At 42.2% G+C, this 13,119-nt stretch overlaps 1 protein-coding gene across 2 annotated transcripts in view; it reads right to left on the bottom strand.

The window, feature by feature from the left end:
- Window positions 1-3,563: 3,563 nt before the first annotated feature.
- pgap6 (post-glycosylphosphatidylinositol attachment to proteins 6) overlaps window positions 3,564-13,119 on the bottom strand; it is an 18,665-nt gene continuing 9,109 nt past the window's right edge. Inside the window, exons 4-13 of one of the 2 annotated variants that reach the window (XM_014013826.1) lie at window positions 9,154-9,281; window positions 8,804-9,069; window positions 8,423-8,724; window positions 8,246-8,342; window positions 6,291-6,405; window positions 4,937-5,079; window positions 4,676-4,854; window positions 4,461-4,607; window positions 4,261-4,377; window positions 3,564-4,189 (exon numbers count right to left, since the gene is read on the bottom strand). In XM_014013826.1, coding sequence (XP_013869280.1) covers window positions 3,860-4,189; window positions 4,261-4,377; window positions 4,461-4,607; window positions 4,676-4,854; window positions 4,937-5,079; window positions 6,291-6,405; window positions 8,246-8,342; window positions 8,423-8,724; window positions 8,804-9,069; window positions 9,154-9,281 — 1,824 coding nt within the window. In that variant the 3' untranslated portion in view covers window positions 3,564-3,859. The remainder of the gene's footprint in view (window positions 4,190-4,260; window positions 4,378-4,460; window positions 4,608-4,675; window positions 4,855-4,936; window positions 5,080-6,290; window positions 6,406-8,245; window positions 8,343-8,422; window positions 8,725-8,803; window positions 9,070-9,153; window positions 9,282-13,119) is intronic. The other variant, XM_014013827.1, reaches the window with a different exon arrangement.

Below are 13,119 nucleotides of genomic sequence, written 5' to 3'. Positions count from 1 at the left end.
ACACACACACACACACACACACAAATCCTTCCGTTGGGTTTTTATAAAGTGAAACTGCAATAATTTGGTCTGAATTCCTCTTTATTGTAACTTTACCAGCTCCTCTTTCACCTTTTTTGCTGTCCATCTCAAAGCAGCTGCTCCTTTAAGGCGCATCAAGCTCCGCCCCCCTCCTGCTTCCAGACCGGTCCACTCCAGTTTGAGAGAGGGGGTTACGTTTTCTAGCAATGCAGAAATGTTTTTTTTTTACAAATTAATTAAAAGATGTGAACAAGGGAAGACTTGTCCATCCAGCTTTACATGTTGGAGCCAGAGTCTGACCCAGAACCAGAGTCTGACCCAGAACCAGAGTCTGACCCAGAACCAGAGGAGAATTAAACAAGGAAATTGTAGTTGGTAAGTCCAGACCTTATTTGGCAATTCCTTTGCAGATAATTTGATACAACAGTTCAGAAAACATCATATAAAATAGAGAAAACTGAACGGGCTGAAAAATATGACGTAAACAGAATAAAGAGATCTCTGCAGCACCTGTTTAATGGCTAAAAAAAGTGGATTTTGCTTAATTCCTCTTTAAGTAAAGGAATAAAAAAGTTCCAATTTGCCAAATATTTTAAAACCTGTAAAATACTGAAAATGAATGTCAACTGAAGAGAAAAAAATGTTTTAATATACTGAAAAGCATCTGAAAAATAGTCACAAACTTTAAAAGATCCTAAAATAAACCTGTTCAGTATGTCTAAACCAAAAGGAACAGGAGCAACCTAAGACTTTTGCACAGTGCTGATCTCTGCCTGCAGGCTCAGTGTGCTCTGAATAAGTTCAACATTCTAACAGATGACATGAAAAAAGCTTTTTCTTCCACATTCGTTTGATCTAAAGACTAACAGAAGATACGGGGATGTATGCAGCAACAGTGATGTAAAGTTCCTGCTGTGCTCCAACAGGCTGCAGGGAAACCGTTCAAAAACATGTTCTATAATCTCTGCACGAATCACAGGATTAGGATAATCTGCTTCCCTCCATTCCTCTGCCTCTGAACAAAACCACAGAAACACAAAAAACAACAAATCATCTGTGCAGCAGATTTATTTCTCTGAAACTAAACGCTGTTTTAACATCCAACAGACTTTAAAAGAACTTTTTCCATCTCTCAGAATGAGAAGTTGTCGTTACAGGAACACACAGAGGAAGGCTGTGTGCAGAAACACAACCAGGAGACAAATATAAGCACTCAGACTGAGGAGCGCGCTCTGATTTAAACATGGAAAGAGTTCAGTAGCTTCATGGTGTGATACACTTGTGAATATAGTGTCGTCACACACACAGGAAGAGGCACAAAACAGTAATTATGCATACATTCAGTATGTGCTGATTACATACAGAAAGGGATCAATAAAGTGCGTCGGACTAAATCCTCAAAATAAAACCAAATAAATAAAAAGATCCATAAGAGAAACATCAAAAATACAAAATGTGGGAGCTGAATGAATAAACTTCATGTTTCCTGACCTGAATTTAAAATCTTTGTCAACAACTGAAGCTTATTGATCCCTAAAAGAAAAATGAAAGATTGTCTTCAGACCAACGACGAGTCATTTCCCAGCTTGTGTCTAAACAGAGCAGCACAATTAAATTAAATCAAGACGAACCACAAATATATGAAACACCAAATCAGTTCCCATAAAAACAGAAGGCCAACCACCAGTAGTTTAAATATAAAACCCACAGAAAACTCCTGCTGGATCAAAGATTTACTAGGATAAATGCTGAAAAAAGGTCTCAGTTAATGTGTTGTAGTTAAATATTTTAACGCTGAATTCAATAGAAATGCAAACAGACTAAATATGGAGCAATGACTGACTTTTATCAAAACAATCCAGTTTGTTCAGCATCACTGACAGCTTCTTCAAACAGGTCTGGTTCCTGGTGTCTTTGGGAACCTGACTAAAGCTTGTGCACTCTGACACCTGGTGAAGCTTAATCCTCCTCTGGACCCATTTACACTGAATTATTTTATTTCATTATGAACAAAAACTCTGCTTTATCCATGCTGTACCACCAGGTGGTGAGAGCATCCACATGAAAGACATGAAAAAAAAAAAACAGACTTCAGCCAGCCCCACCATGACCTGGTTAGAGGTGATGATGAGGAGGAACGGAGGGGATTAATTTATAAATGGAGGAACAATGTGAGGAGGAAGTGTCAGCTTCACTGTCGACTCTAGAATCAAAGTTTAAATCATAAAACAGCTGACAACAAAGAAACAGAAATAAAATCACCTGTTGAGTCTGGAACATCACATTCAGCAGAATTATTGTCTTCATTTATTATAAAGTGGCACAGCTTTGTTGTGTTAACATTAGTGCTGGGCAGAGATTACAACTTTTAGATTAATCACAATTAATTATTATTTTTTTTTTAGAAATGATCACTCTACTATGGCTGAATGTGTGTGTGTGCAAGTTGCAATACACTCCATGTTGGACACTATAAAAATTTTTCATTTAATTTTGTGTTTCTTTTCATCTTATTGTTTATTGTATTTTTTATTGCTGACAACTTGGACCTCAGTATCTATCTTTCTCATTTGGAATGACAAAAAAAAATCGTTGTTCTTGATTTAACCTCAAAAATTTTACTTTTTTCTATTTTTTCCACCACACTTCTCAGCCTCCTTCAGAACCTGCCTCTGTTTGTTTAACGCTGGTTTTAAACTGAAGAGATGTTTCAGGCTCAAACTGCTCCGGTGGTGAGACAGCTCAGCATGCAGAGCTTACAGAGAACTTTATTTGTTTCAAGGAAAAGCTTTAAAGGCAAAGTGTGTAGGATTTTGTCAATTCTTTTAGCCRAAATTGAGATAATCACTGATGACAATAATAAAAAACATGTCTAATCATTGCAGATGAAGACCTTGCTTTATTATTTTTACCTTTATATAAAGCTGTTTATATCTCCATGGTCGCGGGTCGCCACTACAGGCAGCCGCCATCTTGCACTGCCATTTTGTCTACGAAGGCTCATGGAGGACAAAACTGCGGTGGCGGCGTCAAAAACAGTTTTAGTTGTAATACTATAAATGTAATATTTGTTGTCTGTCATTGTAGCTGGGATAATTTTACTTATTAAAGCTCATAATCTTACCACTTGAAACATCACTAGCCCTGAAGCTGCTGGTAGACATCGCGGTTGGAATTATCAAAGGTTTTTGACACCTGAGAGACACCGTAGCAACTCCTTTGTTTGGAAGCGGGGGGTGGGGGTGGGGGGAGGACCAGGGAGGATGATTCAACCACTCAACCACTAGATGTTGCTGAAAACAACAAATCCTACACACTGTGCTGGGCTGTGTGTGTGTCAGTGTGGACACACAGCTGATGTGCTGCTTGAACTGGACCCGTCTGGCTGCTAACTGTGTGCAGGAAAAACTGCTTAGGTCAGCTAAAAAAATATAAAAACTGATTTCTTTCTGTCTTACTGTTTACATTTCTATCTCAGTTATTAATCGTCAGTGTTTCAGCAGGATAAACTGAGACTAATGAAAAAAAAAACAACTAAAAACTGCTCAGAGAATTTCTCATTTATCTGAAGTTCACAGAGATAACTCTATTAAAAAATGTTTTCTGATCTCATCAAAAACTGTGCAAATCAGCGCTTTTTAATAAGTGTGGAAGTGTTCTACTGTTTCCCACATGATGCGAACATGAAACCTGAAGATCTGTGAGAATAAAACTAATAAAATGAAGTATCATTTATAACATTAAAAGCTTTGAAGAGTCACATGTTGAACATGTTCCACCCAGCGGTGTTCGTGAAGGTCTGCTGTGTACAGTCTGTGTTACAGAAGGTCCTGCTCTGCTATGTGACTGTGTAGAGCTCATCCTTGTTGTTCTGACAGAGCGTATACCCACAGACCCGAGGACTCCAGCTCCAGCTCCAGCTCCAGCTGAAGCCCCGGCTCCAGCTCAGCTCCTCAGCAAACGTCTCCTTGGGCGGCAGCAGGAAGACCACGCAGCTGGCCACCAGGATGTGCCAGATGGAGTGCGTGTAGTAGTAGTTGTCCTCCGTCTCGGCGAAAATGTACAAGCAGACCCCGACGAGGGCGCAGAGCACTCCGGGGAGCAGGAAGAAGACCCAGCGCTGCCAGGAGGGGGGATAGCAGTGTCGTCGACGGACCCCTCTGTACACCTGGAGACACCACAGGGTTTCAGAGCTGCATCGGTGACTAACCTACACAAGCCTGTGGTCCTGATGCTTACCCAGGTGATGACCATGAGCAGGATGGCACAGAGGACAGGGCCCAGCAGGTTCCACAGACCCTTTCGGTCCAGCTGCATAGACATGGCTATCAGCAAGGCTCCGAGCATGAACAGAGTCTGCAAACAGGAAGACAAAATCAAAAAGAAAGCACCGAACAAAGCGGACCCAACCTCTGTCAGGAGATCCAACCGTCTCTTACGTATTTAAAGGTGTGTCTGAGGCGAGCCATGCACAGGATGGTGACCCAGATGGCACACACTGACCCCAGGAAGTCACAATACTGCAGGGCGTCGTAGTCCATGATGCACAGCACCGCTACACCGGGCTGGTCGCACGCGTGGTAGAACTACAACACAAGAACAGCCCGTCACTCACTGGGCTGGAAGAAAACCCAGACTGGTGTCTTTGACTTACTGTAGAGAAGAACATGGTGAAGGCGTAGACGGAGGCCTCGGTCACGTAGCCACGTTTCATGGCCACCACGATGGCGGGCAGGAAGGACAGGTTGCTGAGCGTCAGCAGCAGGGTCGCCCCCACCTGACGGAGCAAAGACTGAGCCGTGGAGCCGTCGGTGCAGCCCCAGCCCTTCCAGCCTGCAAACGTCAGAACAAAGCAGCGCGTGAAGGCCATGGCTTAACGACGCAACTCAGATGACGGCGTGGACGTTTGCTGTACCGGCTGAGCAGACGCAGGCAGCGTACAGGTAGCTGTAGGACCTCAGCAGTCTACATTCACCGTATGGACCGCAGTCCTCCACGCAGGCACTGATGAAGACCTCTGGGACCACAGACACCACCGACGTGTTTCCACAGTTACTGCTGCAGGAAACCAAACACAGTTAGGCATCCAGCTGAAACATTTCACAAGCTGCCTGTGACATGCACATTCTTCAAATACATCAAGTCAAAGAAAACATCTTGATATTTAAGAAAGTTGGAATAATACACACAATTTAACCCATTTTGTCAGATTTTCTTTTGAACTTGTCTCAGCCAAAGTGAAACAGGAAGTGATGTCAAAGGGGAACTCTTTAACAAAGAAAACTCTCTGGTCTTTGTTTATTGAAATATTATTTGAACTCTGACTCTTCTTCATCTCTCTGACAGTGACTCAAAATTATCTTAAAAAAACAGATTCTGCTCTACAGTCAGTGATGTAGCACTGCTCTGTTCACATGCAGACATTCCCCTTTGACATCACTTCCTGTTACTTCACAGGCAAATTTCTCAACAACTGTTCATCTCAGCATCATGAAATTTATTTTGCAATATTTTATCAATGTCCTCTTTCTAAAAATGCATTCATTTGTATTACAAAAATTTGACGTCACAGACACTTTAAACTAGGGCATAAAAAGACTTCTGGTTTCTGCAAAGAGAAAAAAAAGCTAAAATACAGAGACTATTATACAATGTGTGTGTGTTTGTTTCTGCTACAGAGTGAGGATCGTCATTTTTAACCAAGTGAGGACATTTTCCCGGTCCTCACTTTATTTGCAGCTCTGCTGTGCTTTACTAGTTCGGTTTAGAGGTATGATGTGAATTAAGTTCTGGTTCAGGTTAGAGTTAGCTATTGCCCAGAAATGGTTAGTTTTAGGGAAAATGTCTGGGTTAGGCATAAATACAGTTATAAATACAGTTAAAAAATGAATGGAAGTCAATACAATGTCCTCAGTTTAATGCAAATACAAGGATGTGTGTGTGTGTGGCCTTATTTTTCCTACATTGAGGGTACAGTTATCCCAAAAAAGCAGCCTCATGGGGACCGAACGGGGGTCCAAATGCAAATTAGGGGTGGGGGGTTGGGTTTAGGACCAAGGTTTAGGTTAGTTTTAGGGTCAGGTAGGCACCTGTGAGGTTAGTTTTAGGGTCAGGTAGGTACCTGTGAGGTTAGTTTTAGGGTCAGGTAGGCACCTGTGAGGTTAATTTTAGGGTAAATGTTCAGGGTTACGATATAAAATTTCCAAAAAATGAATGTAAGTCAATGCACTGTCCCCATGGGGATATACAAACCTGGATGTGTGTGTTACCTGTTGCAGGTGAGCTGCAGAGTGAGGTACCATGTTGTGGACTGAGGAAAAGGCAGCCTGATCACAGTTTTAGGAACACTGACGTTCACACCAACACTGTATCCTACAAACAGAGCTGTTAATGAAAAAAAGTTATTGATTTATTTGTTTGTTTACCTTTAGGGCTAAAAATTTCTCAAAACTTCATAATTCAACTGCTGTACTTTGAAATAAATCATACTGCCTGCAGCTCAAGTTACAGACATCTGCAGAGGCAGCCATCCTGTAGATGTAAACCTGAGGTTTACTTTAAGAGTTTTTTAATCAGAATTTGTCCCAGGATATTTTGCTAACAGTCAAACAAGCACACACATAAGTTTAATCTGAAGCTACAGCTCATTGAACCTCTAAATTCTTAGAGAAGTTTTTCATCTGGTTAGCGACCTCTTTTGATCTGGACTTTAAAAAGAATCAGAGTCGAGAATCGTTAGGAACCAGAATCGAAACAAGGAGCCAGAATCGTTCAACTTCAAACAATGTGCAACCCCTTCTCACATCCCTATCCTCTGAATCAAACCATGAGGTGCCTTAAGAATCCTACCATCAATTAAATTCATGTAATGTAAAACAGGTGAAGGTGTAAAGAGCCACGAAATCTCTATCATAAAACCTGTTTAAGATTAAAGTTAATTTAAAACAGCAGCAGCCAGCTTTGGGAGTTTAACGGAGGTCATTCAAGGAGCTATCTACAACAGGTAAAATATTAACTGTTTATCAAAAAGAAAAAATACGTAGGTCCTCTGGATGGGTTCTTCTTTAGTGAAACGTTTCGTCTCTCATCCGATAACCAAAACAAAGAGGGGAAAAACAAAATAAGGGGAGCCCCGCCTGCATTCACTACATACACATGACACGACACCTAAGAACCACAGCATCCAAACCAATAAGTCAGGTGATGGGGCACATGACCCTCCATGAACAATAGAGCTAATCAAGCCTATTGTTAGGCGATGGCCCTCTTTTGCATGTGACTAACCTTTACGCTACGTTCACACCGAATGCGTTTTGAGAGGCCAAAAAGCGCAAAACGCCTCTTGTTGGACGCACTATGTTCAGACCGAAGAACGCACTAGTGTTTAGACCAGAACAAGAAGCAGCAGCAGCAGCGAGTTGTGGGAGGAGCGTCTCCTCGGCGAGTGAAATAAAGATAAAATAAAAGAAAATGGCTTTGATTTATTTACTAAAAAGCAAGCGAACGTTGTACACAGCAGATAATTAACTCACCAGATGATTTAGAGGCGATTTGTTCGGTTAGTTTCGTCACTCCAGAAGCTGCCAGCTGACGGACTTTTTTTTTTTTGGTTCCGAGCAGCTGATCCACATCGGTGCTGATATATCCTGCCAGAAAACCCAACTGCACACGGTCGATTTCAGGTAAAGATCTCCAGTCCGTCTGTTTCGGTTTTCAGTGGGAGACACGTCGAGCGGCGATAAGTTCAGATATTTGAACTCTGGCGGCGGCTCGGGCGGCGGCTGCTTCCGCAGCACCGCATGCTCGGAAAACGCTCTGCGGCCCTTCCGCCTTCCTTGCGCACAGCCCAAAACGTACGTGATGTGACGCACGACCCCTAGAGGCACCTCCACCATAGACTTTGCATGTGAATCGGCCGCTCCTGCCGCTCAAAACGCGTTCGGTGTGAACGAACCATAACCTGTTTGTCCACCATGTGGAGGCAGTGCTTATAAGGCTGAGTTCACCTGAAACTCCTCAGACTGAAGAAGTCTCTTGGAGGAGAGACGAAACGTTTCACTAAAGAAGAACCCATCCAGAGAACCTACTTATTTTTTCTTTTTGAATTTTTTCTATCTGGATTACTGAGATGCATCAGGACATTAACTGTTTATATATTTTTTTCACAGAACTATTCATAAATTATCTATGAGTGTCAGAGTTAGTGAGTTTCCTGCTGCAGTACCTGTGTGACAGGGTCGAGCTTGTTTCAGGTTGAGAATTGGAGCCCAGGGAGAAAAACAGGCAACCACAGCACTGCTGTTCCCCATGGTGGCATTAGTCTGCGAGAGAGAGAGAAACAAAAAGAAATAAAAACATCACGACATCGTCCTGTGTAAGTCAGCGTCGGAGCTTTACGCACAGAGTTGAGTGTGAGCTGCAGGTTGAGCGTCCCCCCGGTGGCGTGCGGCGGCAGCGGGTAGGACAGGAGCGTGGGGTGCATGTCCGTGACGCTGACGTTGGGTCCGCTGACGGGCGTGAAACGCAGCGAGAGAACGTCTAGCTCCTCGTAGAGCACGGGGACGCTCCACACACACGCCGACTTGTTACTAAAAACTGAAGCCAGCGAGACGTTTCCTGCTGACGACGAGTTGCTGCTGCCACCTCGCAGCTTCGCTATGTCATCATCAGCTTTAAGGCCGACACTTTTAGGTTTACATCCCACTGAAGCACACACACAGAGGAAGACATGAAACACCGAGCAGACTGGAATGTGTTAAAGCTCAGGAGCTCTTGTGTTCACCTGTGCAGTTGGAGACAACGGTAAAGGTCACGGTTCGGTTGACCTGGCTGCTCTCCACCACGACTCGTAACCAGGTGTCCCACGGGGGGCTGGAGAGGGACACAGAGCAGCTGGTTCCTGAGCAGTTCACTGTGGTGGCGCCTTGCTGCAGAGACGCAGAGCCCAGTGTGAGGAGCAGCGAGCAGTTTCTGACCTCTGCTGCCTCTCCTGACGAGCAGCCAGTCACTGAGATGGAAAGCAATGAGGCAAACTCTGGAACGTACAACCTGAGACACAAACAGCTCCGTTCAAAACAGCTGCTGCTCACCAAACAGCAGCTTGTGGCAATAAAAGAGGAAAATATCAATTACTTAAGGCGTGCAGGTGTGTCAGGAGCTGCGGTCTGTGTTAAAGGTGTGGCCTGTTGTAAAACAGGCGTGTCCACCGCCCTCCTGATTGACAGCTGAGGCTGGAAGAAATACGAGCAGGAAGGAAACCCCTGGAAGAAGAAAAACATCACAGTTAGTGTCTGCAGAGCTGGTGCCACAGTGAGAGGGTCGCATCACATCCTGACCTGAGGTCTTTCTGGGTGGAGTTAACTTTTTCTCTCCGGACCAGAAACATGCACGTTGGGTTCATTAATAGCTAAACTGTCCTGAGGTGTGAGTGAGAATGAATGGTTTGTTTATCTCCATGTGTCCCTGTGATGGACTGGAGACCTGTCCAGGCTGCCCCTGCCTCTCACAGTGACTGCTGGACTTAGGAACCAGTGACTTGGTAAGGTAAAGATAATGGATGGATGGATCTATGGATCTGCACACCTGCAGTTACCTTCATGAAGAGCAGTGAGTCTCAGCAGCCACTCTAGATTAATGTGTTCCCCAGGGATCAATATTGGGACCCCTGCTGTTTATTTTGTACATGCTGCCGCTAGAGTCTATTTTTAGGAAGCATACTGAAGAAATTTATAGTTATTACAGATTATTACTGATGTTAAAAGCCCAACACTATATTTTTAGGTTTTCCTTTTCATAATGTTTAATCTATTATGTGTTGATTGATATAGATTAGTTACATGTCCGAAATATCTATAACAACACACATTTATCCGTTATGAAAACATTAGGGAAGAATCGTGTATGAATGCCCGTGGTTCAGCCGTAGGTCAGTAGGGGGCGAACACGGGCATTGAAGACTCTGTATAAATGGATCGATTTCCTGGTTGGCCGGCAGTGTGTGGTTTCCTGTCAGATCCGAATGGCAATAAACCCCACTCCAGAATTCTGGTTTTGTATGGTTTTATCTCGTCTAACAATCATATTATTTAACATTGGTGGTTTTCTAATGACTTCAGTCTTTGAACACTAATATTTCTTACAATACGTTCACTGATTTGTCGATGACATCCAGGCATATATGCCAGCTTACTTAGGCAGCAATAATGAGCTGATACCCCTGTTAAAACTGTCTGGCTGAAATTAAAATCTGGATTAGGTTAAATTTTCTAATTTTGAATAAAAATAAGACTGAGGACATCTCAAATTGGATAAACAGATTACAATTATTAAGACAAACTTTTTTCAATTACGACTCATTACTAAAGCAAAGCCATATGTCTCTGTTAAAGGCCTTGAGAAGGTTATCTATGCTTTTATTACTTCTCTATTGGACTAATGTAATTCTTTAGGGTTAGACCAGTCATCCCTGACGTATTTTAACTGGTACACAGAAGTATGTATCACTATATATATATCACTCAAGTCTTAAAATCTCTTCACTGGATTCCTTTTCATCTTCGTATGGCTTTTACAATTTTACTGCTTTCTTCTAAAGTTAAGTGGGTTAGCACCATCTTCACATCCACACACCTGTAAGAGCACTCCAATCAACCCACCAGTTTCTCCTTGATGTTCTGAGATCAAGGCTAAAACGTACAGGTGATTAAGCATTTGGCATGACCGCCCCAAGACTTTGTAGCTTACCTCTATCTGTTCATACCCCTCAGCCTAAATCTCAGCTAAAACCAATTTCTTTTCTACGGTTTATTTATTACTGCTTTTATTCCATCTATTGTTTTATGATTAAGCAACCATGAAGAACTTTAGAAAAGTTTAAAAACAGATGTTTTTAAATGTGCTATATAAATAAATGTGACATGCAGAAACATGAACAATTCATAAAGAAAAGCTGAAAGTTGCTGATGGGATAAATCTGTACCAGTTACAGACGTAGATAAATTTGCTGCTACTCTTCAAAAATTATAAAAATAAACCCACAAGTGCTGTGACTGGCCAAAAAGCTCCAGTTTTGTCTCATAAGCCTAAGACAGGCAATCCGGTCCTTGAGGGACGGTGTTCTGCAAGTTTTAGATTAGTCCATGCTCTAACACATCTGATCCAAATACATGATTTACCTTCTCAGAGGAGGAGGCCTACTAATTTAGTACTCCTTAGGTTCAGCTGTGTTGAACCAGGACAACACATGCAGGACATGGACCCTTGAGGACTGACTTTGGACACCACTGGTGTAAGAAAAATCCAGCGATTGAAACAACACTTTTCTCATAATTCTGGTTCTTAGTCTGGATAAACTGTGAGGGTTGAATCAAGAAAGGCCTTCCGTGTAAAAATGACGCCACAACAAACATTTAAATCTATGACTGCCTTATAGAACAGGTCAGGACCTGAGTTAACCTCCTCTGGTACTGTTAAGCAGAAAAGTGCTGATGGAAACTGGACTTGGAGGCAGATATTCCTCCATGACAATCCCTGCCAAGGCAGCAGCCGAAACACCAAGAGGAAGTCTGAGAGACCTCTCTCAGAAGCTTTGGGCATGCATTTTAGTAAATCCCATTATAGCTTTTCTTTCCAACAAGCAGAACCTCCTAGTTTGTTTGTTTTTTTTTTCCCATGGAGTCAATAAGATTCAAAATGCAGCAGATGATGTGAACAGGAACTGACGTAACTGGATGGTTTCCTCAACTTTTTTCCTAACAGCCTCAGTTTCTGCCTGATCAGCCTGGGGTTGATTTTCTTCTTTCCTCCACATCCTGGGAGACTGGCTGTAGTCATATGACAGAACCATGAAGCTGCTTGGAGATGTTCTTTTACCTTCATCATGGATATCTGTAATCTGAGATCCTCTCAGCTTCGTTTCTGCTCCATGTTCAGTGTGAATACAACTGAAGAAACATACTTCACATAGAAATGATTTATTGAGATGTCTGAACTTTTTCTGAGAAATTAACACATAATTATGTATTTCTTATGTGCTGTGAATAAGCTGTGATTAAATAGTAGTATGCACGCTGTTTATGAGTGACTCATGATGTGGGTCGACTTTAGATAAAACATGCCTCACACTAAACAACAGACAAACTCAGTTTTTACATCAGAACTTGTGTTTAGGACCAAACTGTTCAGCAGGAAGGGTCTTTCATATCTGTGACGTCTTTTGCCCCAAAGGGAGTGGTTCAGTCAGAATGTTGTGCATAAAAACAAGGTTATTTCCTGATTCTGGGCCAAAAAAACTCCTGATACTTCGTTCAGGTCTGTTTTGGTCCAGCTGTAGGTTTTGTAAGACTTTATATTCTGCAATTAAATGTTAAAGTTAGGGCTGGGCGATATGACCTCAAATTCATATCACAGTATACATTCAATCCCTTCATGGTAACAGTATATATTGCAGTAGAAAATTATCATGAAAAGCAAAGATAATGTAATACTTAGAGCATTTATTTTAGCAGAAAACTGTAATCATAATCAAAGCCAGCATTTTTGCTGAAGTGCAAATGAACATAACAGAAGTACAAAAGAATGTTTTATATATATTGTAAAACGGTTTCAACAACAAACAAAAACATTTCTCAAATTTTCAACAATATCAAAGTAAAGTGGATGTTATAACCAGGGTTGCACATAAAAGTTTTGGTCTGGTTCTCAGGGGAGAACCTGGGGTTGTTGCTTTGTGCTCATATTTTTCTTAACTCATTTAACACATTTATCTAGAGGGGTGTCCGGGCATTTATTATTGTCCTGTTCTGTTTTATGATGCCTTCTATTAGCTGGCAATGTCTCGGGGCATCATGCCATATCAGAGTTTTTTATTTTGTGCGTGTTTATCCTGACTGGGCTTTCCTGAAAGCAGACAGGAAACACAGACAGGATTCCATGCAACCTTCAGGTGAAAATGAAGACCTCAAACCCAGACCCAAACCAGTGGTTATTCCGTATGTTGCGGGTGTTTCGGAGAAACTGAGACGTTTATTTTCCCTGTCCCAGTGGCTTTCAAACCCCAAAACACATTACGGCAAAGGCTGGTTCACCCCAAAGATCCGG

This window comes from Austrofundulus limnaeus, unplaced genomic scaffold, assembly GCF_001266775.1.
Source record: "Austrofundulus limnaeus strain Quisiro unplaced genomic scaffold, Austrofundulus_limnaeus-1.0 Scaffold106, whole genome shotgun sequence".
Lineage (NCBI taxonomy): Eukaryota > Metazoa > Chordata > Actinopteri > Cyprinodontiformes > Rivulidae > Austrofundulus > Austrofundulus limnaeus.
This window is presented reverse-complemented; position numbering and strand designations above follow the sequence as displayed.